Genomic DNA, 26227 nt, shown 5'->3' with positions numbered 1-26227 from the left:
GAGATGATGGCAGTTATTGAAGTCAGCAGCATTAAATTTGTCTGAAAGGAAGACAGACCAGGCAGAGACTGAGCTACTGATGAATAAAGCTAGGATTTGCCTGAGAAAAAGGTTACTCCTGCAACAATCCAGGAAACAGTATGTCAGATAGTTTATCGGTGTAATGGAATATTTTGAAGTTCATTTCTGTTGTTTTGCTACATACGAACTTTTCTTAGCAGCATCCTGCCTGGTAAGGCAGCCCCAGATGCACTGTTGGATATGCTGACACCTGTCCAGCAGCCCTCTCCACTCAGAGCCAATGTTAGACTGGAGAGGGCTTCCAGACAGAGCCTGAAAGGTAGGTCCTCCTTACACTCTATCACAGTTGTAACGTTACCCTGATTTCATGTCCCTGAAACTATTTTTCTTCAAGCCATGAAAGGGAAAGGCAGCTTGTCTGTTCTGGGTCCTGATTTTCTGACTGGCACTGACTGAAGCCACGTTGTCACCCATAGCCAGCTGCTGCCCTGAAGCCCTCTTCCCTCTGAAGGCTGGCATCCTCACTGCAGAATTGGCAGGAGTGCTTCACACTTACAGTCAGAGGCAAGGATGTCAGGATAAAGTAAACATTTATCTTCAAGCTAATACACAGTGTGGTAACTGGTATAGCTGAGCTGGAGGCACATGTTTGCCTTGCTGACTCTGCTGCAGGAATTGTGATCTCTAACGGGAAGGTGAGGACAACAGGTGAGGGCAATAACCTTAAATAAACGTCAACAAACCTTGCTGCTGCAGTTTATCTTTGCTCTTAGGTGTGACAGTGAGTGGTGGGAAGGGGTTAAAGGTTGGCTGAGTGTCTGATGCTTACTTCAGCAGGCAGAGGTAGCAGTTTTATTGAGGAATACTTAGTATTTCTCTTTTCATTTCTTCTGCAACTGGCCATGTGGCTGAGGGTGTATTTTCTTTTTAAATCTGAGGAGATATGTGCACAGGGTGATATGGAAACATGAAGAGAAGCAGTAAACCCATCTTCAGAGCGGGAAGGTGGTAGCCAAGAGGCTGGGGCTGACTGGGTTAGGTGTTGTGCTGCTTTAATACAATAGCAGAGCTGTCAGGACCTGACCCTTTATCTCTGTGTGATACTGCATATGCAGAACAACTCTGGGAGACTTCAGCCAAGCACTTCATTGTGCCACCAAAGTAAAATATTTTGCTAACAAGACTGTAATGTAGTAGCAGTACAGCCCTTTTATATCCAAGGACGTGAGGTAAATTTTAAATGACAGTAGCAAGCTTGATGCAATCCATCAAGTGTTTATGTTATTGCATTCTGATACATCCAACGTGCCGTGATGTAACCTTTACATTCTGAATGTGTATTTTTCTTTAATGATATTGGGTTCAACTTCCAGTATGAAGTCATCTTGCAGGAATGCTTACTTGAATTCAGAGATTTATATGCTTCACTCAACATTATTTTCACTGTCAACAGTGAAACATAGCTGTATATCAGCCTTATTGCTCTTTTAACATGTAGCTTGAAGGGCTTCGCTTTGGTTCAGCTTGCCTATAGGATTATGAAATAGCTCTCTTGATGTCAGCTGGACAATATTAGAAACACATAAGCAAGTAACTATAAGTAGGTTGTGTTGAGTTCATTCATGTTCCTGTGCTGTAAATATCTGCAGGGTGGATGTCAGATGGATGGGGGCCAGGCTCTGCTCAGCAATGCTCAGTGACAGAGCAAGGGGCTGTGGGTACAAACTGGAACATAGGAAGTTCCATATGAGCATAAGGTATGTGAAGGCAACAGAGCCTTGGAGCAGACTATCCGGAGAAACAATAGAATCTCCTTCTCTGGAGATATTCAAATACTGTCTGGATGCTATCCTCTGTAAGCTGCTGTAGGGAATCTACTTCAGCAGGGGGTTGGACTCGATTGGACTTCCTTGGAGGGTTGGACTTGCTTGGGACTGGTGCTTTTAATATTTTTATCAGTGACATCAATGATGGCATTGAGTGTACCGTCAGCAAGTTTGCTGATGACACCAAGCTGAGTGGTGCAGTTGACACAGTGGAAGGAAGGGATGCCATTCAGAGGGACCTCAGCAGACTTGAAAGGTGGGCCTGGATGAACCTAATAAGGTTCAACACGGCAAAGTGCAAGGTTTTGCTCTTGGACCAGAGGAATCCCAGGCATATACCAGACTGGAAGGAGCAGTCCTTGAGAGCAGCCCTGCAGAGAAGGACCTGCGGGTCCTGGTGGATGAAAAACTGAACACGAGTAGCAGTGTGCTCTTGCAGCTTGGAAAGCAAATGGTATCCTGGGCTCCATCAGAAGAGGGGGGGGGGACAGGAAGGTGATTGTCCTTCTCTGCTCTCCCTTGTAAGGCCCCACTGGGAGTACTGTGTCCAGGTCTGGAGCCCCCAGTACAAGAAAGACAGCTGTTGGAGAGGGTCCAGAGGAGAGCCACAAAGATGATCAGGGGACTGGAGCACCTCCCCTACAGAGACTAGCTGAGGAAGCTGGGCTTGTTCAGCCTGGAGTAAAGAAGGCTGCGGGGTGACCTCGTTGCAGCCTTTCAGTACCTAAAGGGAGCCTACAAACAGGAGGGGAATCAACTCTTTGAAAGGGTAGATGACAGCAGGACAAGGGGAAATGGTTTTAAGTTGAAGGAGGAGAGATTTAGGTTGGATGTCAGGGGGAAGTTCTTTACAGAGAGAGTGGTGAGGTGCTGGAACAGGCTGCCCAGAGAGGTTGTGGATGCCCCGTCCCTGGAGGTGTTCAAGGCCAGGTTGGATGGGGCCCTGGGCAGCCTGGTCTAGTATCAAATGGGGAGGTTGGTGGCCCCGCATGTGGCAGGGGGGTTGGAGATTCATGATCTTTGAGGTCCCTTCCAACTGTGGGCATTCTGTGATGATCTTCAGCAATCTACTCCAACCTCACCTATGCTTTGTGTGTTCTGTCACGTAATGCTTTTATTACCTGCTTTTGTTTTATTTATATCTATATCTCACTTCTGTTTTATCATGGAATTACACATGGTTATTAAGCAAATCACAGGTGTTTATGTATCCCTAGTTAAAAAGAAATGATATTCCTGTTTTGCAGATGTAGAAGTTTGAGGTAAGGCTCTTCTAATAAGGAGTTGGTGCAGAACTGGGGGAAGAACTCCAGATTTTGGGGGTTCTTCTGCACTCTGCTCCAGTGGTGGCCCCTAGTTCTAACTCACTGGCTGTTCTGTGCTGGCTGCAAATCCACATCTAGCTAACCTGTGGGGCATGCTGCTGCTCTGGTGCAGGCAAAGGAGCAGCCCCTAGCACTGCCTGCTTGGGCTGCTGCCTTTCATGCTCCAGTGATATTACATGGCTGGAATTAGGCAGTCAGGTGTATAGGGTCACTTTTTTAGGAGAACTTCAAGTTGGTGTACAGCTTGCTGGTGAAACTTGTGAACATGGTAGGCTCTTTCCTTCATGCTTCAGTGTGTATGTGAGTTGCTTTAGCCTCATGCAACCTTTGAACTGCAGCGCGTGTGCTTGAGACCAAGCCAAGAGGGAGCACAGCTGTTTTATCCTGCTTCCAAGCACAGGCTTGCTGTAAACAGCATAGCTCCAGTCTCTGCTGAAGTCTGTGTGGTTCAGCTGGCAGCTGCTGGTGGGCCAAATATGTACAATTTCACCTAGCCTGTTATCTTTCAGAGATGCTGCAAATAGCTTCACTTTTTCCTTGGAGGGTGGGGTGGCTATGGAGGTGTGCCAGGAGCAAAAGCTGCATTGCTGTGGTCTGTGAGGAAGCAGCATGAATTTTGACTCTTAAAAGTTATGGATCACTGTACCATAATAAACCATGCTTGCTTTTCTACCCTTCATAATAAGTTAGCCTCACAGAAGTCAATCGCTCTGCTGTAGAGTAAATGCTGAAACTTTTCACTGGTACAAAACCCAGAGCTCTCCCTGCTCCATGGCTCAAGCCACAAGACTGCAGATCCTTACAGTCACTTGCTGTTGACTTTTTCTGCCAGTTTGAAGTTTTAAACTAATTTTCAGAGTAAGGAATACAAATATTAGTGAGGGTTTTTTTGTTTGTTTGGCTTCGGGCTTTTTTTCTGCTGAGTTTTGATCTGTGATCTGTACTCTGCTACACCACGATAAGTGTGACAGAGCAGCAATCCTAGGAAGAGCTGGCATGAACTTGGCGTAAAGCAGTTTGCCTTAGCACTGCAACTAAACTCTCATCCAGTCTACAGAAAGGGGCAATACATAGTTCAGAAATCGTTAAAAGATCTTTAAAAGGAGAAATTTACTTAGTAGAAAAATTTGCATGTGATAATGATGACCTTCATAGTATCTGCAGCCATTTTTTTTTTTTAATTAATAATTTTTATTTTTATTTACTCATCATCCCCACATCTGTAGAAACTAATGTCCTTCCACAACATACAAAGAAAAACGTGCTTCTGCAAGAAGTGCCAGAGACTTCATGAAATCTACTTGGCTGATTTCAATTAAGAAATTTGACAGCAGATTCAGATGTGTGATAAACAGAACAGTCCAACAAATCGTCATCAAAATGCAGTTAACAACAGTTGAACAATTGAATTCACAATGAAAAAGCAATTGTTTTGGGTTTTTATTAAATACTTGGTGCTTTTCTTCTTCTGTTAAGCAGAGATATTGTCAACATACACGCTGGGCTTCATTTTATGACAATTTATGTATATGTATATTTTGAGCCATCCTACAGTCTAATAAAAGATGGAGAACACATTTAAAGGCTTGTTATAAGATCACTGTTTTATGTAACTGTGTCTGAACTGCAGCATGGAAGTACTAATATTCCTCTGATAGAGATCCTGTGATAACTAGCTTGGAGTTACATTACTTATTTACTTTTAGTTATGCTCTATTTTGAAACAGGGAAATTTTGTATGGGTGCGCTGTGTTAATTAACAGGCAGTGTTCATGCTAATGTTCCAAATTTGCAAGCTGGAAGTAATAACTCATATTGTATTTATAGGATAGTTAAAGTACATAATGTTGGTAATTCGCTTTGGAAATGAGGCCCTCTACTGAAATCCTAGATTTTATTGATCAGTACCTGGAAATAGTGCTTCCTAATTTTTAATGGGCGTTGCACATTTCTGAAATTACAATAGTCAGTGGTGGATAAGGATTTTTACAGTAATGCATGCAGCGTTTAGGCGGGCACATAAAGCTTGTGCTGTGTACAGGCAAGGTAAAAATACCAGATTGGATCCACATCTGCCCAACATCCAGAATACTGATTCAAGAACTCTGTCTGTACATGAGTGGAAGCTTTTTGGCTCACAGAGAATGTTGTGGTTTTATGTAAACTTTATTTGCATTTCCACTTTAACAATGCTGCCTGTCTTCAATTAACAATTTATCCATTAATGTTGTACTTCCATGTGGGCCCTAAATGGAAGTCTGAGGCTCTATAAAGAGGAAATCTGTGATATAGTTTTGAGACCGATGCCACAGTTTGGTATGGACAAGTACAGATCTCTAGTGATGGAGGTGTTTCTTGATCTTTGTTTTTAAATAAATGATTTGGAAGAAAATAAGGGATTTAGAGCAGGTAAGTCTCATTTGTCTTTGTATGTTACATTTTTCATTCTTTAAAAAAAAAAAAATTAAAAAAAAAAAAAGCTCTTAAATAGCTTTACACAGACCTATAAACTTTGGCGTACCAAAGTATTTCTATTTCTTTCCATGGTAGAGCCTTGTACTTTGATCAGTCTTATCTCTAACGTTTCTTTGGACAGAAGATAAAATGCAGCATAATTTTGTTTTTTCACATGTTTTTGATATATGTCGTTGGCCAATTTGTGATGTGTTCGGGATGTGCAGATTGAGCAAGTATGTGCTGCTTCCCATCTAAGATATTCAACCTTATATGATGAGTGACTGAAGTCATTTAGGTTGGATAAGCGCTCAGAGGTTTGGAGCTTATGTGAACCTCATTGGCCTTGCAGTTAAGAAGAAAGGGAAAGCCATTCTTGTTGAATTTCATACTCTTCTTAGTTGTACTTAGGTCAGGTAATCCCATAAAGAATTTTTTTTTTTTTTTAAATTGTACTTCAATCCCTTTCATTGGCTCTTATGACTCCGTTGCCTCTCATGACTCAGTGTAGGAAGTGCCAAGGTGAATGAGAAGTTACATCAAGTTAAACTTTCTTATTTCCCCCCCCCCCTAAACTACAGGCAAAGTTCAAATCATGTTCAGGGCTGGGTGCCTTTTTCTGTATGCTCTCTTAACTGGCAAGCTCAGCTCTAGTAAACATTGCAGTGGAAACAATCTCATGTGACGCTTGGCACACAGCTAGTGCTAGCATGAAATGCCTGCTTTTAATTTATTCCACTGCTTCTCTCAGCTAAACAAGGTGGCAAAATGGCTGACTGTGCAGAAGTAGTGGGCTCTTTGACTTGCTAGGGAAATTTGGGAAATAATGTTATCCTCACCTCAGGCACTGAGGTTAGGGCACCACAATGTAAGAAGAATATAGCAAGCATCCAAAGAAGGGCTACAGAGATGGTGAAGGGTCCAGAATGTGACACGTCAGCAGCTGAGGCCCTGTGTTTGCTCAGCGCAGAGCAGAGGAGCTGAGGGGAGGCCTGACAGCGGCTGCAGCTCCTCACAGGGAGCGGAGGGGCAGCGCTGAGCTCTGCTCTGTGTGACAGCGACAGGGAACGGCGTGGAGCTGCGTCAGGGGAGGGCAGCTGGGGGTCAGGGAAAGGGGCTGCACCACAGGGCTGAGGGCGGGGAACACCATGAGGGGCAACCCAGAAGGCTGCCAGGGCAGTGGGCACTGCCCCAAGTGCCAGAGTTCAACGCTCTCAGACATTGGGTTTGGTTTTGGGTGGTGCTGTGTGGAGCCAGGGGTTGGACTCCATGATCCTTGTGAGTCCCTTCCAACTTGAGGCATTCTGTGGGTCTGTGAAAAGCATGTACAATATGAGATCTGCTCCTTATGGCTGTCTAGCACCTATATCAAAGCTTTTAATACACTAAGAGTATGTAAGCAGGGAAAAACTGAGCAGGTTTCTTTCTCAGGTAATCTGTGGTGGATAAATATTTTTGTAGTGTTCTGGATATGTCGATTTGAAATCCTTTATCAGCCACTGCTCAGGGCTTTGGGAAAAGTGAGAAATAAGTGACTTCTGGGAATTTCATTTGCTTAATGTCTGTGAATAACAAGAAGAGAAACTGATACTTGTTCTTTAAATACACTGTGACAATTTTTGAATGATGCTTTGTTAGTGTACATTTGGATATCAAGGTTGAACAAGCATGTGGGAAGTGTAAATAGCTGTCTCTTTCAATCTGCTTGGGCTGTTAAATTGCTCAAACACTAAGATCCAAATGATGAGATCTCTCCCTCAGTTTCGAATCCACGAGCCTGAAGGAAATTGTGTAAATAGTGATCTCTTGTGCACGTCACAACGTTCGTTTATTGGCAGCATGAAGACCTTGTCAGTACTCACTTGATTTGATTATGGTTGGTAACTAAAGATCTGTGGCTCAGATCAGGGTGAACTTTTGCAGGAAGGATGACCACTGAAGGGCTGTATGCTGTAAATTTTCCAGTGAATGTGTGTACACACTTTATTTTAACTGTGATTTCTCACACCACTGTGTTACCTGCCTCAAACTTGAGGTCATGTTGTTCTTAAAACACCAAAAACTGCAGTATGAAATCATAGAATGGCTTGGGTTGGAAAGGACTCCAAGGATTATAAAGTTCCAACCCCCTGCCACAGGCAGGGCCACCAACCTCCAGATCTGGTACTCGACCAGGTTGTCCAGGGCACCATCCAACCTGGTCTTGGACACCTCCAGGGACAGAGCATCCACAACCTCTCTGAGTTAAACACAGACTAATAAAACTAGTTTTAGTATGAATGCCGTTGGCTTTCAAGGAAATGTAATGCTTAGATTTGTCTTGAAAGGTAATGTTTAGTGAGAATTCAATGAATGTAAACTTCATCCATAGGCCAGGAATATGCAATTTCTGGGAAATTCAAGCAAGAGTTTGGTGTTCAGAGAAATCTTAGCAGTGGGTCTAATTTGTGACAGTCCTTCTGTTCCTCCTTCGGAGGCAGAGTAACTGCAGGTCTAGTGTTGATGATGAAGAACTGTAGTTTTTCTCTAGTGGCCAGTTCACTGATTAGCTGGTGGGAACATCTGCAGGGAAGTACCTGCTGAGATTTTATAATTCTTGACTGAAATGCATTAGAAGTTGAATGTGGTACTTCAGAGAAGGACTGCTAGGCTCTATAGAACACCTCATAGCACAAAGCACCTTACATGCCATTATTTCTGACTCCCTTCACAGCTAGTGGAGAGGAATGCGCACTTCTGAGCTACAGTTCTTTTCATATAATCATGAAATCCTTAGAGTTGGAAGGGACCTCTGAAGGCCATCTAGTCCAGCTCCCCTGCAATGAACAGGAACACCACAGCTACATCAGGTTGCCCAGGGTCTTATCTAGCCTGGCCTTGAAAGTCTCCAGGTACAGGGCACCCACCACATCTCTGGGCACTGGTTTCAGTGCCTCACTACCATTAATGTAAAGGACTTTTCTTTATAACTAACCCAAATCTACCCTCTTTGAGCTTGAAACCATTTCCCTTTTTCTATCACCACAGACTCTGCTAAAGAGTCTGTTCCCTTCTTACCTGTAGCTCCCGTTTAGATACCGAAAGACTGCTGTCAGATCACCTGAAGAGGAGCCACAGGAGGGAAGGGGACAGGCTAAAGTAGACTTCTGATGGATCAGACAAATGGTATTTTAAAAGTGCTTTATCTCTCTGCACTGACAATGAGGGGAGTGAAAATGATCTCATGAGACCAAACACCTGTCTTGTGACTGACCAAATGGCTGCTGAATCTTAGTTTTGGAATAAATAACATTAATTGAGACTAGCATGAGTATGTCCAGGGAGTCTGACTATTCAGACTCTGTTTTGGTACATGGGAGCACTAAGCCTTCTTAACTTGGCATGGGAGGATGCTTAATACTGCCAAAAGAACAAGTTCCCCAACATGGTTTCAGAAATGACTGGATTGTTTTTAATTAAACTGTTTGTAAGAAAAAAAAAAAAAAAACAGAAACACAAGCACACAACCTCAAGCAAATTGGCAAAGTTGGAAAAAAATAAGACTGAGAACAAAGGTTTGTTGCGGAAAACAGTGAGCAATTTCTAAGCTTAGACATACACAGTTTAGAGTAAATTACATATTTTCTAACTTCTGCAGTTCAATAATGCAAGAAAAGGTTGTCTAGGATCAGTTCTTTTCATGCTGTTAACATTTTAGGAAAAGAAGAAAAATAAATTTTTCTACCCCTTCTGATGATGGGTTCTTTTCAGGTGTTTTGCTATTCCAATATCTTCTAGTAAGGCAATGTTTTCATATTCATGCTTGTGCAGAGCTTTAAAAGTGCATTCTACTTTTGGATTTGCCATGTGTTCTATTAACTATATTAATTTTCTTCGTGCACCAGTTCTTGAAGTTGCACAGTTGTATTGTGTCTCGCAGAGTTTGAGAAACACTCTTGGAAGATCAGTTAAATATAAGCACAGACATTGGGCACAAGTTTTGCTTTTCTGGATCAGTAGAACTGCTTTCCTATTTTAGAATAACGCTTTGCCTTCTTTGAAACGTACGGTTTTACAGTGAATTTAGTTGTATTTAGGAAACATCTAATAATGTTTCATAAAGCTTTTGCTTTTCATTTCCAAGGACTTTGGGAGAACCTTTCCTTCCATTTAACAACACACAAAATCTTTAATATGCTATTGAGGGATTGCAAGATTGAGATGATGTATCTAATTAATAAGGAAGCCGCAGGACATAAAAGTAAATGAGAAAATGAATTTATTTTCTATATCAATCCCTAAAACTGGCAGTATTACTTACCTGCTGTAATTTGTTCTGCTGCTTTTAAATGAATTGTAGTTTCTTGTGTGTGATTTAATTTTTGTGGTGAGCGGGTTCTTTTGACAATAAGGAGTACATATCAGTTATAAATATGAATACTTCATCATGGTTTAGAAAAATTAATAGTTTTAAATACTCGTTTCTCCTGAATTGCAGTAAACACCACTGGATCACTAAAAATACGCTCTGTTTCTGTTTTTGATGTGTGTCCTCTGGTACAGATGAAAGAGGCAGTATCTGAGTACTGCTGTAAAGTAGCACCACAGTGCTGACAGGATTAATGGCTGTAATGTTTGGGTCTGAATGTAATCCTGTTCTGGATCAGTCTGGATGAAAAGGGTGCTTGTGCAGAAAGCTCGAGATGAATGTTGGCCTCTCAATCTGTCCATGCTGCATTTTGGGTGGTTGTCTGGTGTTCACTGTATCCCAAGGGATGGTTTTGCTGAATGAGAATTAGTGGTGCTGAGGCTATTTGAATTCCAAAGCATAAAAGGTTGCAGGTGAGAACTGAACTCAAGAAGAAGAAATTTCTGGTTGCGACTAAACAAGATATTTAAAACAAATACAGTTTTTGTGTTTTCTGCTTATGTTAAAATGCTTTCAGGCATTGCGAGCGTGTCGTGCTGGTTGATTTCATTACCAGTTTCCCTCCAACTACATGTGCCACTGTTTCTTCCAAGCCGACTGCTTCTGCTGACTTCTACTCTGAACTTCAGCTATTACCACCTACAGTCTGGCTATCCAAAAAGTCGGCATTAATTCTTGATTGACACTTATCTGTGAGGAAGGAAGCTGAACCTAAATTTGGAAAGAGAAGCCTGGAAAGCGTTTTGTTGAATTGGCCTTTCTGACACGGAGATGGGAGTAGAGGATGAAGAGCGATCAACTTGTTTCTGTTCATAAGTTGTGCTTTGCTAAGCAGGTGCTTGTGCTGTAATATTAATTTTATGTATCTCACAGATCTTATAAGTATGGAAATTCTTCTCTCTTTGTAACCATCCTATATATGTCGTTGTACTTCAGGATCCTTTATTTGTGTTTCAAGAACTGTAGAAACTGTAGATTTTAGCATCAATTGCAAGCAAAGCATAAGACAACTGAAAGAAAAGTATTTGTGATTCATTAGTTGATACACTACATCAACACTTGGTACACTAATAAAAGAGATGTAGCCCTGAAAACAGTAGTTCTGGGGAATGGTCACTATCACTGAGTGCTGTACTTGCAGTGCCCACTGCACTGAATGTGTCTCAGGGAGCTGCTTCTTTAATTAGCATTGATTATTCATCATTTGTTCTCCACTCGTGATCATTTCCTGACCTCACCAGACTCAAGATATGCTTCCCTAGCACCTGAGTAAAGCTGCTATGTAAATAGGTGCATACTCTCTCCTTCCTGCTCCCAGCACACTGCTGTTCCTGCTGGAGGGGTTGTGGAGACCACTCTGGGAACACAGGATCTTCTCACTGCTCTGCTCTGCTGCCACCAGCACTTCTGATGCTCTGCTTTAGTCAGATGGTGTTCGCTTCTGTTTCATCCCTTGGTTCCCACAGTCAGACTGGATCTATTTGGTCATCTTCCTGGGGCTGTTTTTTCCATGTACGTGTATATTTTTGTGATACCACCTTCATCTTCCCTGCTAGTCTTCTATTTATTTTACCTTATTCACACTTGTGTTCATGAGATGTGAATAAACAGGAAAAACTCATCCTCTTTTATCCTTTATCAGTGTTAACTGCTGAATAATACTCCTTTTTAATGTGGACATTTCTGTGGTTATGCCCATTTAATGTGGTTCTGACGCAACTGACAGTGTAACCGAGCAGCAGACAAGAGAAGGCAAATTTCAGATGTAGGCTTGCACAGCTATGGGCTGCGGGTAGCCTTGTTGCAGTAAACTGTTATGGGTCATTGCTCACATGATATTGGAAAATGCAGTATCTGTGTGCTGTGTGAACACATTGTCTAAATCTCCTCACCAGGAAGGAGATTTTGACTCCACAGCACAGTTCCACAAAATGAGTTTATACAGGCCCTAAAAGCAGTCCAGAACTCTTTGACTTCATCTTTTTCTTTGAGTTAATGTGATTCTAGGTCTGCTTGTTATTTTGTCTAAATGTTTATTTTATAGATCACTTATGTTTTCTCAATTGATTTTGGAGGTAATGTTGGAGGTGAGGATAATCTGGATGAGGATGTGTGGGTGAAGGTGGGATTTACTGCTTCAAGCCTGCTCAGTTTGTATGACCCTGTAGCATGAGATATGCTAGGATTAGCTCTGCTGTAGAAAGCTCATTGAGCAGGAATGGAAAGGTGATCAGTAGGTAGTGCAGAATTTGAGGTTGCTCAGGGATAAGGAGAATTTTCTCTCTTTACCATGATTTTATTTTATTAATTATTTTTCAAATTATCATGTTTTAAGTAGAGACATTTAGGTTTTTAGGCAGGTCATTTCTGCGGACTCAAAAGCCCGTCCTTGTGCTTTAACAGGTTAATGAGAAGTCTTTAAAATACCCAGGTGGAATTGTACAGGAATGTATATTCACTGCTGGATTTACCAAGAACTTGCATACTGAGTATGAGGCATTGATTCTTCTGGTAGGTAACCTCAGTGAAACCCAGGTGAACTGACTGCTTTGTTTGGATTTCACACAACAGGCCTGGCCCGCTCCTGGGTTTTTCGTTTATTAGTAGCTTCATTCTTCTCCGTCATTCCCTGTAGATACAGGAGCTGTCTGTTAGCAGCTTCAGAGGTGCAGGATTTACTGCCCTGCTGAACTGGGACTTTGGAATCTGTTTTGTACTTCAGACTGTCCTGTGGTTTGAAGGCCCAAGCTTTAGTCTTATGAATACTTTGGATGTACATTTAGCTGTCTGTCCCCCAGCAGTGAAAGCAGTCAGTCATGCAGACACAGACCTTCAAAAAGCTTTAGACCACAACTCTCTTACGTGGCACAGAATATACAAGGATCAAGGGAAAAACAGCTTAAAAAAAACAGTGTCTTTATTCCAGTTACTTCTTCTGTCTGTGCTGGTCTTTAGGCTCACATAAAAAACAGACAGTGAGTTCCAAATCTTTAGTCTGTATTTCAGCTGTTCTGCATAGTACAGGGTATTTCTATTTAGCTCTCTGTATTGGTCATCTTCACTGATGCAAAGTTTCTTACTTTCATTTCTGACTTGAGTGCTACCCAGGAGCACTATGAAGTCTTGCTCAAGCTGCTTGTAATTGAGTTCTGTATTTCACTCTGCCCTGCACCTCAAAATGTGTATAGCTTTTAAAAGTCAATTTCACAAATTATTTGTTTTTCTACTGTTTAGGAATTTCCTCTGTTGCAAGATTCAGTGAAATTAAACATGGTCTTGTGATTTTCCTTAATTTTCATCTGCCTTATTCTCCTCAGAGGTTTCACCTGGAGATTCCACATTTTCCATCTTAGTGGGTATTCAGACTGTCAGGCCTGGCTTGGGGAGCAAAAGTAGAACTCCTTCTTCACCTGCAGTACACCTGTTGCAATGATTTCAAAACTGTGAATTCACAGACCGTGCCTCACAGTTATGGTAATACTGTGATCATTTTCTGGATATAGTATCTCTCAAGTGCATGGTAATACTTGTACTATGAGAAAATGATCCTTAATTGAGTATGTTGATTTTGTACTTACAAATGTGTGTGTGATTTCGGAATTCATTTTAAATTCTTTGTAGTAATAAATTGGGTTTAAGAATTTTTTTTTTTTTTTTTTTTTTAGCACTTTCCCCCCTTCCTCTCTCATTTCAGATGTTGCAGTTGTGGATATGAGTGATATTTGCAAGCAACCATCACTGTTCTACCACCTTGGTGTGCGTGAAAGCTTTGACATGGCAAATAATGTTATACTCTACCATGGCACTGATGATGACACTGCCCAGTCTCTCAAAGTAAGGTTCTCTCTTCAAAATCTTGCTTCGTTTCAGAAATAACTTTAACTACCTGATTCTGCAAACATTTGTGGCAGAAATTTTCATTGAGTGAGTGTGATTTCCTAATGGCTATTCAGCAAAATCTTGTTAAGAATAACAGCTACTACCAAGAATAGCAGTGGTTAGAGTAAAGTAAAAGCTTGTTTATAAGAAAAGATCCATGCTGCAGTACTGGGTTTGCTTCAGATGGTTTGACTTGTACAAAATCTGCACTTTCACTTCTAGTAATGATGGTCAAAGAAGTAATGTATTGCAACCTACTCTGAACATTCAAGTATTTCTCTCAGCTGAAGTTAGTATCTCCTAGTTTCTGAGAAGCTAAGATTACAGGAATCTTCTTTTTATTTCTCTCTGATGAAGAAGGAAGGAATAAGGAAGAGATCCTAATCAAATCATTTTACAGGCCTGTTGTTCACTATTACAGTAGGGAAACATGCTGTACGCTGAAGTCTTTTAAGACTGTTCTGGCTGCAAATCCTATCATGGGATATTTCTTTCACAGCATAGGTTCTCTTTGGTTTCGCTCACATTTAGATTACTCTTTTGTACTACCACTTACTGATTCTTATAATATCATCCTTTTTCTTGCTACCTTCACTGAGAACAGTGTTGTTCATGCTGTGTGAGGTTTTTCTCTTCTTTTGATTTATTGCTTTTTATGGTTTTAACATTTTTTTCATGCTACTGATGTCCAAAAATCTATCTTGGAATTCTCCAACCTTTCCCAGTGAAATAAGAATATTTAGTTGAATGTTAACTGTGTTAAAAGCTGGGTCCTGTCACAGCTTCTTTTTCTTTCAGTGTCTTCAGTTTTACTCTGAATCTACTCCTTTCTGCAATTGTGTTCCACATATACATTCACATTTTGTGTAATCTGAAGTCACGAGACCTCTCACACCCTTTGCTCAAAGAGATACAACAAATATGTGTCAAGGCATACTTGCATCCCCTTTGTTGCTCTAATAATTTCTTAAGGGCAGGCATACAACCTTCCTCTTGCAGAGACAACATACCTGACTGCAGTTTTTATTTTTTATTAACTCATTTTTTTAAATCCTTGTCTTACGTTGTATCTCAGGAGTTATGATCATCTTGGTTCTCCTCAGCAGGTGCCTGAGTTTGGGGAGCCCAAACTAGTCATCTTTTACATATCTCCACCTAATGAGGTGAACGGCTTTGATTTCTGCACTTTGTGCCAAGCGCGGATGCAAGCATGTGCTCCGTAACTGGAGGGATGAATGACCTCCAGACTCGCATCTGTCTGTGGGCCAGGTCTTCAAACAGTTCACTGCCAGAGCTTGCAGACCTTGGAAGTGTCAGTTCTGGGTCTTTTTGTTGAAGAGTGTGAAGCTCAAGTACGAGGCTGGGGACCTCACAACACTGGAGTATGACTGCATCACATAGGGCTGGAAAAACTGTTCTCTCTCTTAATTTCTCTTCTCATGGGAGCTCTGCTAATGACACTGAGCCCTGCTGTATCTCTTATCTCATAGTCATTTGTATAATCACGTTGGTCAACAGTCCCCTGGCATACCTTACTGAGTGATCAAAATTACTTGATTAATTGATTTGAGTTGTTGGAAACAAGTTGAAGAGATCATCTGGTTGAACACCAGGGTAGTTTTAGCAGGATACTGGGGATATGGTTCTGTCCTATTCTGATGTTCTTGATACTTCTTTTGCAATCGAGCTCCAGTTTGCTGTTGAATACCATTCAAATATATAAATATACTTTTTGTTGTAGGAATACTTCAGAAGGTAGATAGGGATTATTCTTGGGATCCTTCAGGGAAGAACATTTCGTGATCTCTTGACACATTTCGTGGTTTAGATGCTAGATAGTTTTCAGAAGAGTTCATTTTTTTTTTCCTTAGAGAGAAGTTTTTATCAATAGAAGATAAAATTTTATTAGAGATATTTGCTTAGGTAAGGACCTGTTTACTTTTAGCTTTTCTTTCAGGTGTTTATTTCAGATGACTAAGCCTTCAATCTTTTTTTTTTTTTTTTTTAATATTTTATTGCCCTAAAGAGTTTGCATTAATCAGTAATTCCGTTAGGTATAGATACCTTGAAGTGAATAGTTGACTATCTGTTATTTCTGACTAATTTAGCCAGTTTTTTTCCCTTTGCTTTTAGGAATATATTACTCTACTTGGATTTGGGTTGCTTTACATGCCCAATAAGAGTGTCTAGCCTAGCTGTTATGAAGGCAGTATTCTTACTGTTACTCCTGCTGGAGTAGCTGTGAAGTTCAGGCAGCCTGACTATTTAGTTTACTTCATAGAACACATCCTTGAAATTCTCCCAAGAGTTGTATCTTCAATTTCTTCAGTGTTCTTTCCAAAACAACCTATTTCTAAGCACATAATAAAAAGGCTGGATTTCAGGAGGTTCATCATTGTGGAACTAAACCTTTTAGACTGTTAGTAATGCTCAGTCTGATGGTATATACATGAGCACCATCGTTTCTGTGCAAGTGGTTTTGAGGCTGTCGGATGTGTGAAGTTGCTGAGTAAGAATGATCTTAAATTGCCAGAGCACATACAGTTAAATTACTTCAGTAATTGACCTTGCTTAGAAACAAGTCTGCCTCTAACATTTGTAAAGTAGCTTATCTGGAGATCTCTTTATTTCACCAAGCAGTGTTTACAGGACATGCATGCCACCACAAGAAGGAGAAGGTTACTTACCAACAGCTGGAGATCTTTGAGGTTTGGTTTACATTAAATTGTCATCCTCCTCATGGTTTCAATCTCTCTCTTTAGATTTCAGGGTCAGAAAAACTAGGGTGCAGGAGTGTTTTGGGCTGTGCCCATCCAGGTAGGAAAGGAGCCTAGGTATCTTCAGGATATTCTTTGAGAGAAAAAGTGTCCAGCTTTAAATGCTTTTGATTCACAAGTGCCCAGTAGGCTTATGGAGTGCCCCGCTTGAGAAACTCCAGTTACTGGCAAGTACAAGTTTTCTTTATCTTCTGAGCACTAATTTAAATAGGTTTATTCTCTGAATCATTAATTCTTTCTGAAACTGAACTATGGAGATTTTTTTTGACATTGCCCTTTACTTGGAAGTTGATATGGCAGTAAAAGGAGGTTATGAGTTGAAGAACACATTTGTATGTGTGCACATTTAGTTGGTGCCTACCATTTAGTTTTATTGAACATAATTATTCTCAGTAAAAATGACTGTTTTTATTCTCTTTTTTTTTTCCAGGATATGGTATCTCAGAAAAATACAGTAAGTATTAAATCTACATTCATTTTAAAGCAGAAAATGAATGCTACAGTTGAAGCAACTCTAACAACAAAGTTACCAGGTTTATATATGCTCTTTATGGTACTAGGAAGTCTGTTTTCCTTGCACACGGTACCAGCTAATGAATCTTACTGATTTCCTTTCAAAAGAAAAGATAGATTAAAAAAATTACTTTTCGTTAGGAGCTCCTGTTCAATTTCTAGAGAAGTTCCAGCAGATATGTTATATGGGTACTTTCATAGATAAAAATGTAGACTTGGAATTTCAAAGTCCGTTTCTACCTCTACCACTTTCACTCATTTGTATGAATACGTATGTGTGTGTGATACCTTATTAAGGCTGTACATCAAGCAGATCTGACCACTCTGTACCCATCTTCTTCACAAATTCACAGGTTTTGCTGAGGAGTGCAAAACCTTCCTCAATTAAAAACATTTTTAACTTTAATGCAAGAAAAACCAAATAAGTAAGTAAACCTCAAGAAAGATACAATTCAGTAGTTATTTTAGGCTTACTGTAATATACCACAATGTCTTGCACACATGTATTTTTTGATATTTTCCATTAGTGGTTATTTTCATTAAACACTGCTATAGTGAGGGCTATTGAATTCATAAAAATCTTGAACCTTTATACGTTTCCTATATACTTTCATTCTTTTCTGAGGTAATCCTAAACAGGATGAAAACAGTAAAATGGCTTTTGATTTTGTTAAACTGATCTTTTAAAAGAGAACTAAAAGAGATAACTTATTAGTTACAGCTGCTTATTTTGAGTTACAGTTTATACTTGGCTGCAGCAAGTATATAGGCTAAAGATAGATCAGGTTGAGTAAGTCCAAGTCCTTTTCCTGTCTGTTGTGGTGATCTTTGATATCTTTGATCTGGTTTCACTGTGCAGTGGGAACTGCATTTCCTAGTCTGCAGCTCTGTGGAAAGAGGCCTCAGAACAGCTTGAAGTTTCCTTGTGAATAATGCTACTTCCATCTTCAGGCCATAATTGGTGGATGTCACAAGTGTATGCTTTCCCCTCCAGAGCCAGAGGGAGAATTGTGACAAGAACCATTTAGGTGGTGCAAAAGTGGAGTTCAACCTAGTGCCATGGAATAGCAGCCTGCAGTCTTTTTTTTTGTCTGATTCTCTCCCCACAAGGGAGTTAGGACCTCCTTCAGCTTCATGTGGAAGAGAAGAAAAAGTGGATTTGATAAAGTTTCCTGCATCAGACCTGGAAACACCAGGTTAGCAAAAAGCGCAAGGAGGGATTTTGAAACTGGCATCCTGATCACTCCTCTAAAAAGGTGGGAGGGGAGGAGTTGTGTAGCCTACTTCCTTCAAGTGCTTAGATTACAAAGACCATTGTGAGTGAAATACAGAAGAAAAAATAACTGACTTAAAATATCAAGTATGGATTCTTGACTTTTCATATTACTCAAAGTTATTTGTATTCTCTTAGATAGTAAATTTATTGTAATGTGCTCCCATGTTGCACTTTTTAATCTTTTTTTTTATCTGAAATAGCAGTAAACTGATTAACAAGCTAAATAATTAATAAGTTCAAACTTAATCCTTTTCTAAGTTGGAACTGGCTTCAAATAGACAGTTGCTCTCCTTGCAAGCCACAAGATGTGTCTGGAGAGGCATGTAGTTTGCTGCAGTCCAGAGTTGTGCTACTGGTTTAGTGCTTGATAAAATATATCACATAAGAATAGGAGAACTGGGAAGGTAGTTTCCTTCCACTGTCCAGGAATTAGGATTTCCAGGGTAGGAAAAGATGGGGAATGCCATTTAGATTGACTCCTGCAAACAAACAAAAGTTCTGTATCAGTTTTTTTGGAGGGCCATTGCTAATTAGGGTTACTGTGCTAGATAGGTAGTTACAGAATTGACATGAATTTACTACATCGGGTGAGGTAAATAGTCATGTAACCACTGCAGTTTCATTTCTAACCATTACATATAGCACTTAATGTACTCTGCTACGAGTCTGTACTTTCACATTTCCTGGTTGAACTGATCTTTCTATTGGTATGCCTCCGTCACAGCTGTGATGTAGCAGAAAGAGCTTACGTGCACTCTTCACTGGAGTGTGGAGATATGTTGGAAGAAGGATAGATACTTCATCTGCTAAGCCTTCCTCCAGTCCAAAGGTAGCCACAGGTATACCGTTACTGGTTTTATGAAGAGAAGTCCTCTTGCTGCTTCAGTACTCTGTGTCTGTGCTCATGTAATGAAAGAAGGTAATTGAGATTGCTACCAGACACATTGCACCATTTTTCCAGCAGCAAGAGTGAAACTTTCTGCATGCAGTTCTGCAGTTAGGATCTTTGTCTCAGGTTTTCTTGCCCTCACCTTTGCTACTTATCCTGCAAATCTCAAATCATGTACAAAATTGCAAAAGATAACAGCATAGAATGAATGTGGAACCACACTAAAGATGCAGAAAAGATGAATGTGTTGTGTGTCCTTAGTGGTGATTTTTTTTTTTTTAGCAGGTCTTGAAAAAAGTTGATATTTTCCTTGCAAGGAAAATATTACGCTAACTCTGCATCAGGAGTGATGCAAAAGTGAGGAAACTGGACATAAAGCTGAAAACAATGCATAGAAAAAGTTACAGCATTGATTTGAAAGTTGACTTGTGCACAGCTGATCTAACAGTGAAAATTATACAGTGGCAAGCTGTGGTGGTGTGTGCCTGAGATATTTAATTGCTTCACATCTGAAAAAAAAAAGTGTAGGAGTAGGAAAACTAGGATTATAGCTTCCTTCCACTGTCCAGGAACAAAGATTTCCAGGATAAAAAAAAGCTGAAGGATGTGATTCAGATCTACTTGACTCCCACAAACAATTAGTAAAAGTTCTGAATCAATAATTTATTGTTTATTTAGATTTTAGATTTATAAAAGAATTGTGGGCTGTGGGAGTTCAGTTCCCAAAACAGAACTGCACTTGTATGACATGCAAGGTCAATATTGCCTGTGCCCCATGAGTTTTCCTTCCGTAGAGCTCCTTGGAGGTTTGAGGACAACCTTCTGCTAATTTCGCTTACAGTTTGGGTACAGCTCCCTTTCTTCTGTCAAAATTATCAGTGATAACACAGATAGCAGATGTCCGTTTGGACAGAACAATGTGTTTCCTGCATTGTTATGGACAGCTTAAGGTCTGAGAGCACTACCAGATTGTAGGGTACAGGAAAATGCATTTCTCTCTGGAAAACTGGCTTGCGCGTTGGAGTTTCTTTAGATGTTAATGTTACTACAGATTTACTGAAAGAAATAAAATTCCAAGGATTTTCCAAAGCCTGAATTGCTTAGAAAATCTTCCCCCAATTTAGCATTACACAAAATCCATGGGAATATTATTATATTTTGGTACATAATATTGTTGATATCCTTGATTTGTTTGTTTTTGTTCTCAGTAGGGAAATTTTGTCTCCCTCTACAGAATTTTAAGGAATAATGTGTAAAGATGTCCAAGATGGAGAGAAGAAAAGGTGCACAAGTAGTGTTTTAAAAACTGCTGGAGTCATGAAGCAGAATGTTCAGACCTTCTTACAATAGTTCTAGCACTGAATGTTTTGATCCGTTTAGTTTATTTGAATGTGACACTGAGAACGTAAGCTAGAACTTCCCTTGTGGAAAAATTACTAGAGCAAGTTCAGAATATAAAGAAAATTTTTCATTAGTTGATAAGTTGATAGTAGATCTGAAGGAGTTTGAATAACTGTTAATTTGAAGGGTGGTGGGGAGGGAGAAGGTATTTAAAGGGAAGTTGGATAGCTATTAAACCAAAAAGTTTATTATTACTTAGGTCTGTTTACCTGAAGAAATATTTTGAGATTTAAATGTTTGGGTTTTTTTCTTTTTTCTTTAATTATAGAGGATAGTGATGCCTTGGCTATGGAGGAGCTGTTAGCAAATTTCTCCTTGATCCAAAGGAAACAAGATTGAAATTTATCCTCGCCAAAGAAATTTTTATGTTGAAAAATCAGTTTTTGTTGAGATTGGCCCCAAGTCTCTTCAGAGCTTCAATAGCTGTATAAATTACATATCTAATTCTTCAAGTCAGTGAACATATAAGAAATCTAAATAAAAAGATTTTGACTTTTGGATTCATTCTCCCCTTTAGTAGTCCCATGGATTGAATTAAGTATAACCACCCTGTATGAATTTGATAATGTGAAGAAGTAGTATTATAGAATGGCTTTATATATATATATATATATATGAATTATTTTTGCAGTTTATAAAAGATTGTATGGTGTTTGTCTATTAATTTATTACTAAAAAGTTGGAGGCAGCAGAAGTGGTAAGAGTTTCACAAGGGCACAGAATGAAAGAGAGAAGAGTAGCTTAGAGTTGATTGTTATTCCTTTTTGAGAAGAAATAGTAAAAAATATTTTTAATACTTCTGATCATTACATATAACACAGTTATTATTTGCATAATGAAAACTAAGGCTTTTAAAATTAATTTATGACAGTAATTATGGAAATGTTACTGTCTCAAGGGAGGTGCATTTGTAGCAATTGGCTTATAGATAACTAATCAGGTAATGAATCTGCCACTGTTAAGAAGTCAGACTTTTAAAGCAAGTTAATGGTGATACAAGGAGATGTGTAGAAAAATAAAGAAACCTTACATTCTACTTTCTTGCTGGCAACGTGCTCTGCTATTTTTCTTGTTTTTGTAAAAATGGATTTACTATAAATAGTCGTATTCCTTCTCCATTGTTTCTTTCTTTAATCGTTTCTCTATTCATGTCTGTTGTTTTGATTCTCATGCTGTTTTATGGTGGTATTTTCCTCTTTGTTGCTTTATTTCAATTTGGAGTAGGTTGCCAACCACAAAATTTTTCTTCGGGTTGAAGTACCTCCTGAATACCACAGTGGTAGCCTGATAGGCAAAGTATGCATCATTTTATGTCTGTTTTCTCTTAATAAACATGCCATCTTCTTACTGTGTTTATAGCATTTTTGTGTAAGGGTGCTATAAAAGTTATGCTTTCTTTCGCACCAATGGTAATCTCAGAGTACATGTTACTTGCAACCTAGATCTTGTGTGTGGATTGTTTGTTTTACAATAATCTTTCTTGCAATATTTATATAATGACACCACTTATGTTCAACTTGTGAACAGGAGGTGTTCTAAAAAGTTGATGATATTTTAGAGTCACCTATATTGTAAGGTAGATAGGGATGTGATGGCATAGAAATCTACTACTGTGGAAACTTAAATTCTTAAGGTATGAATGGATTCTTATGATGAATTCTTCAGATAAAAGTCCATTAGTCTCCCTGAATACTCAAAGCATGTGACTTCTTTGAGTCATTTTCTGTCATCTGGCATGTTGCTCTTCCAACTGCTTGGTAAGTGAGGGTGAGCACTCTTAATGCTCCTTGAGTGATTGACAAAAAGGACGACATGGCTGGAGTGGAATAGCTGAGCTGTTAGCTGTGAAGGCAAAATTCCCTCTCTGAAGATGCAGAGATTTTACTCCACATTCAGAATAATAGCCCTTAAATTCTAGTTTGGTATCTCTGTCACAAAGTGGCAGTTTGGCCAGAATAACTGTAGCAAGATGATTAAAAATCAACAACCCAACTGTTTCTGTTATCAAGGTCAAACGTTCACTTTTAACAGCCTTAAAATACTTAGAGGAGTATTTTAAGAAAAAAGCACTACATTTAGCCCATCATGCCAACATCTTAAAATGACTTCTGCAGGCCTAACTACTTCAGTAAAGGTGTGATTCTGTCCTTAGTTCCTTCCACCCTTTTCCTTTAAAAAGCAGGTTCCTTTCTCAACTTACTTGCAGCTATTTTCTGTAATTTTTTTAATGTTCCTACTTTGGGCTCTTTTTCTGGTGGCTGGAACTGTTGTGATTGAATACAAAAGTGTCACTGCTAGCTCATACATTATTTGCTGAGAGTTTTTCCTTTTTCTTCTTTTTTTTTTTTTCTTTTTTCAGTCTGTCTTTCTTTTATTTTTATACTTCTACATTTCTTAAACCTAAAAATTTCTCTGAATAAGATGATAAAAATGGCTAATAGTTCCGAAATAAACCAACTCAGTGTGTGATCTATATAAACTACAAAGATATAAACTTATCGCAATTAAATTATATGTATTTGTAGGTGGAATGGCTACAAATTGGAAAGTAGTTCTAAGGGGCATACAGTGTTTTGTTTCCTTCGTGCTTTATTCAGTGATATTTCTGCCAGGAGGCAGGGTATCTTTTGCTCTGCATGTAGTACCAAAGGCATCCATTGCCACCTGAATGAACTCCCAAACATGACAAACAAATCTTTGGAGCTACAGCTGTGGTGGTTGCTCTTCAAACACTGAAATATGTGTAGTTTTCCTGATTTCTGTGTGTAAAAATATTTATGGTGTGGAGAAAATGTATTTTCAAATGCACAGATTCTGCTATCCAGAAAGAGGCAAAAGCCTCAGTCAAATAGATGAACTTGAGAAATATAATGCCTCATCCATGCCATTTAGTATTTTCTGAAAATTGCTTTGCTATTTTGGGAGATAACTGCACTTCTCTTTGCATCACAAGCTGTATCTTGCTTTCAGCTTGTATTGATGCTGTTGTCCCCATTGCAGGAAGACCTAATTTGTTGTTATGGGCTTAAAAATAGAAATAATACTCAAGCAGCTTTTGCATTGCACATAACTTAGTGCATATTTGAATAAACTTTGGACTAAATAATTTTAACATACTGGTTGCTTAAATTGCAACTTTTTTTTCCATAGAAAGTAGAGGTAACATTGCAACAGGTAATGGTATTATTGCAACAGAGGTACAGTACTGCAAGGTTTGTGAAGAATGAACGTTGCTTGATCTTTATCCATTAGAAATCATTTAAAGTTCTAAATCCTTCCAAATCCAGATCAGCAACAGGCTTTTGCTGTCTATATTTTCAGTAGCTGAATACTCTGTTATTTTCTGTGAACAGTTTGTTTTTGTCTTGCAGTTTCTTAATGTACATAAAAACGTGCTGTCCTCATCTTCATTATTTCAGTCCTCTCAGCATTCTCCCAGTATCCCAGTGACTTTAAATGGCTGCTGCTTTACTGCAGTCTTAGATGATCTGAAGTAAAATGAAAGTTATATTTTTGTACACATTTGATACCGTGGTATCCCCAAGGTGACAACAGATAGATACTCAGTGGCAGCTGACTGCATTAGCTGTGTTATACTGCCCCATGCTTTGGGGCTTATAATGACTCTGAATGCATTGTTTGGCTGAGTTTTTACTTTTATTTTAACAATGGAGAACTGTTGTAGCTTGAAAGAGGATATCAGTCTTTCTAGTCTTAGTTAACTGCTTTTATGGTCTTACTCAGGAGCATAAGAATTGAATCTGAACTTAACTGTATTTTCTGAAAGGCATTTCCTATTTCCTCACCCACTTCAGGACCTTGATCACATTTGCACTGTCTATAGCCTATTAAGGATTTTTGGTTTGGGATTTTTTGTGTTAAAAATCTTAGATATTTCAAGGCATGGATTTTAATTTTAATTTTATATTTGATGCTTAATGGCAGCATGCGTTAGAGGCTATTCTGATGATCAGAGGCTTGGAGCACCTGTCCTGCAAAGAAAAGCTGAGACTGATGGGCTTGTTCAGCATGGAGAGGAAGAGGCTCTGGGGAGACCTTGTTGTGGCCTTCTAGTTCTTGAAAGTAGCTTATGAACAGGAAAGGGAGAGACTTTTTACCCAGTTTGATAATGATAGGACACAGGAGAATGTCTTTAAAGAGGGAAGATTTAGGTGAGATGTTAGGGGGAAATTCTTTAGAGGGCAGTGAGGCCCTGGCACAGATGCCCAGAGAAGCTGTGGTTGCCCCATCCCTGGGGTGAACAGTTTTATTGCACTAAACTACAGATCCAAACTCTTTTTTTATTACTTACTAATATTTCTAACTCTTCCATACAAAATTTGTTGATTTTAATGCTTGCAAATATTGTGTTAAATACTGCACTAAAACTTCCTTAGGTGCCAACCTAAATCTGTTTGTTTTTTTAGGTGCCAACCCAAAGCTGTTTTTTTCTGACTGTAAATAATTCCTGTGTTTACACAAATGTATTTCCACTTTAAATTGTTTTCTAAACTACATTTGTTTTTCTTTTAGGCTTCCAGTGGAAATTATTATTTCATTCCATACATTGTTAGCCCTTGTGCTGACTACTTCTGCTGTGAAAGTGATGCCCAGAGAAGAGCTTCTGAGTATATACATCCCAACTGGGACAATATCTTGGGGCCACTCTGTGTCCCCCTGGTGGACAGGTTTATCAGCCTTCTCAAGGATGTTCATGTTACATCATGGTAATTTTGTAATTCACTCACTTCCAGAACCTCTGATATTCTCTTTTTAATGCTGTGGGAAAAGATACAGAGTTCCTAGTAGCATTGATTTTGATTTTGATTTTTTTTTTTTCACTGCACTTAATGTAGTAATAAAAGAGGCTATCTTAAGTGCTTTCCAGATCACTGTCCCCTAGCTGTTGCAATTAACTAACCGTGTTATGCTAGGAAGTGATTTATAGTTACTTTCTAAAGTATCAGTAAGCACAGTGAGTCCACCAGTAAGTAGAGTGCTTAAGTTTGACTTACGGGGTATGAGGTTCTAACAGGAGATAAAGTCACTGCCTTTTCATAGAACTCAAAGCCACAGATCATCTTTTCGTGTCACTACAAAGATGTGTATATATATCTGTGGCAGCAATAGAAAGTAACTCTTCCTTTTTTTTTCAGTTGTTGTTTACTTGTTTGTTTTAATATTAGCCTTCTGATATCATCTGGTAAACATGATACTGTTCAGCTGCATGTACAGGGGACTGTTGGAGTTTTGAGGACTTGGGCTGGAGGCGGAAGTGTCTCCCTCTGGATGGTCCCTCCTGTACTTTGCAGTTGGTCTTTTTTTTTCTTTTTTTTTTTTTTTTTTTTTCTCCTGGGAGAGACTGACTTTCTAGGTTATCTTTTCCCCTGTGTCTTAAGCATGAGGTAGCAGTTATTGTTTTGTTTTCTCTTGCGTCATTGCCCATTCCACTGCTGGG

At 39.3% G+C, this 26227-nt stretch overlaps 1 protein-coding gene across 1 annotated transcript in view; it reads left to right on the top strand.

Annotated features, from left to right (window-relative positions):
• The window catches only part of MAP3K15 (mitogen-activated protein kinase kinase kinase 15), a 74379-nt gene that overhangs the window by 3661 nt on the left and 44491 nt on the right, over nt 1-26227 (top strand). The window contains exons 2-4 of the mRNA XM_042868066.1: nt 13729-13868; nt 17121-17144; nt 25303-25496. Of these exons, the coding sequence (XP_042724000.1) occupies nt 13729-13868; nt 17121-17144; nt 25303-25496 (358 nt within the window). The remainder of the gene's footprint in view (nt 1-13728; nt 13869-17120; nt 17145-25302; nt 25497-26227) is intronic.

Source organism: Lagopus leucura, unplaced genomic scaffold (assembly GCF_019238085.1).
Source record: "Lagopus leucura isolate 7727_CA_CO unplaced genomic scaffold, USGS_WTPT01 Super-Scaffold_100001, whole genome shotgun sequence".
NCBI classification, from domain to species: domain Eukaryota; kingdom Metazoa; phylum Chordata; class Aves; order Galliformes; family Phasianidae; genus Lagopus; species Lagopus leucura.
The sequence above is the reverse complement of the archived record's forward strand: the minus strand, read 5'-3'. Positions and strand labels throughout refer to the sequence as shown.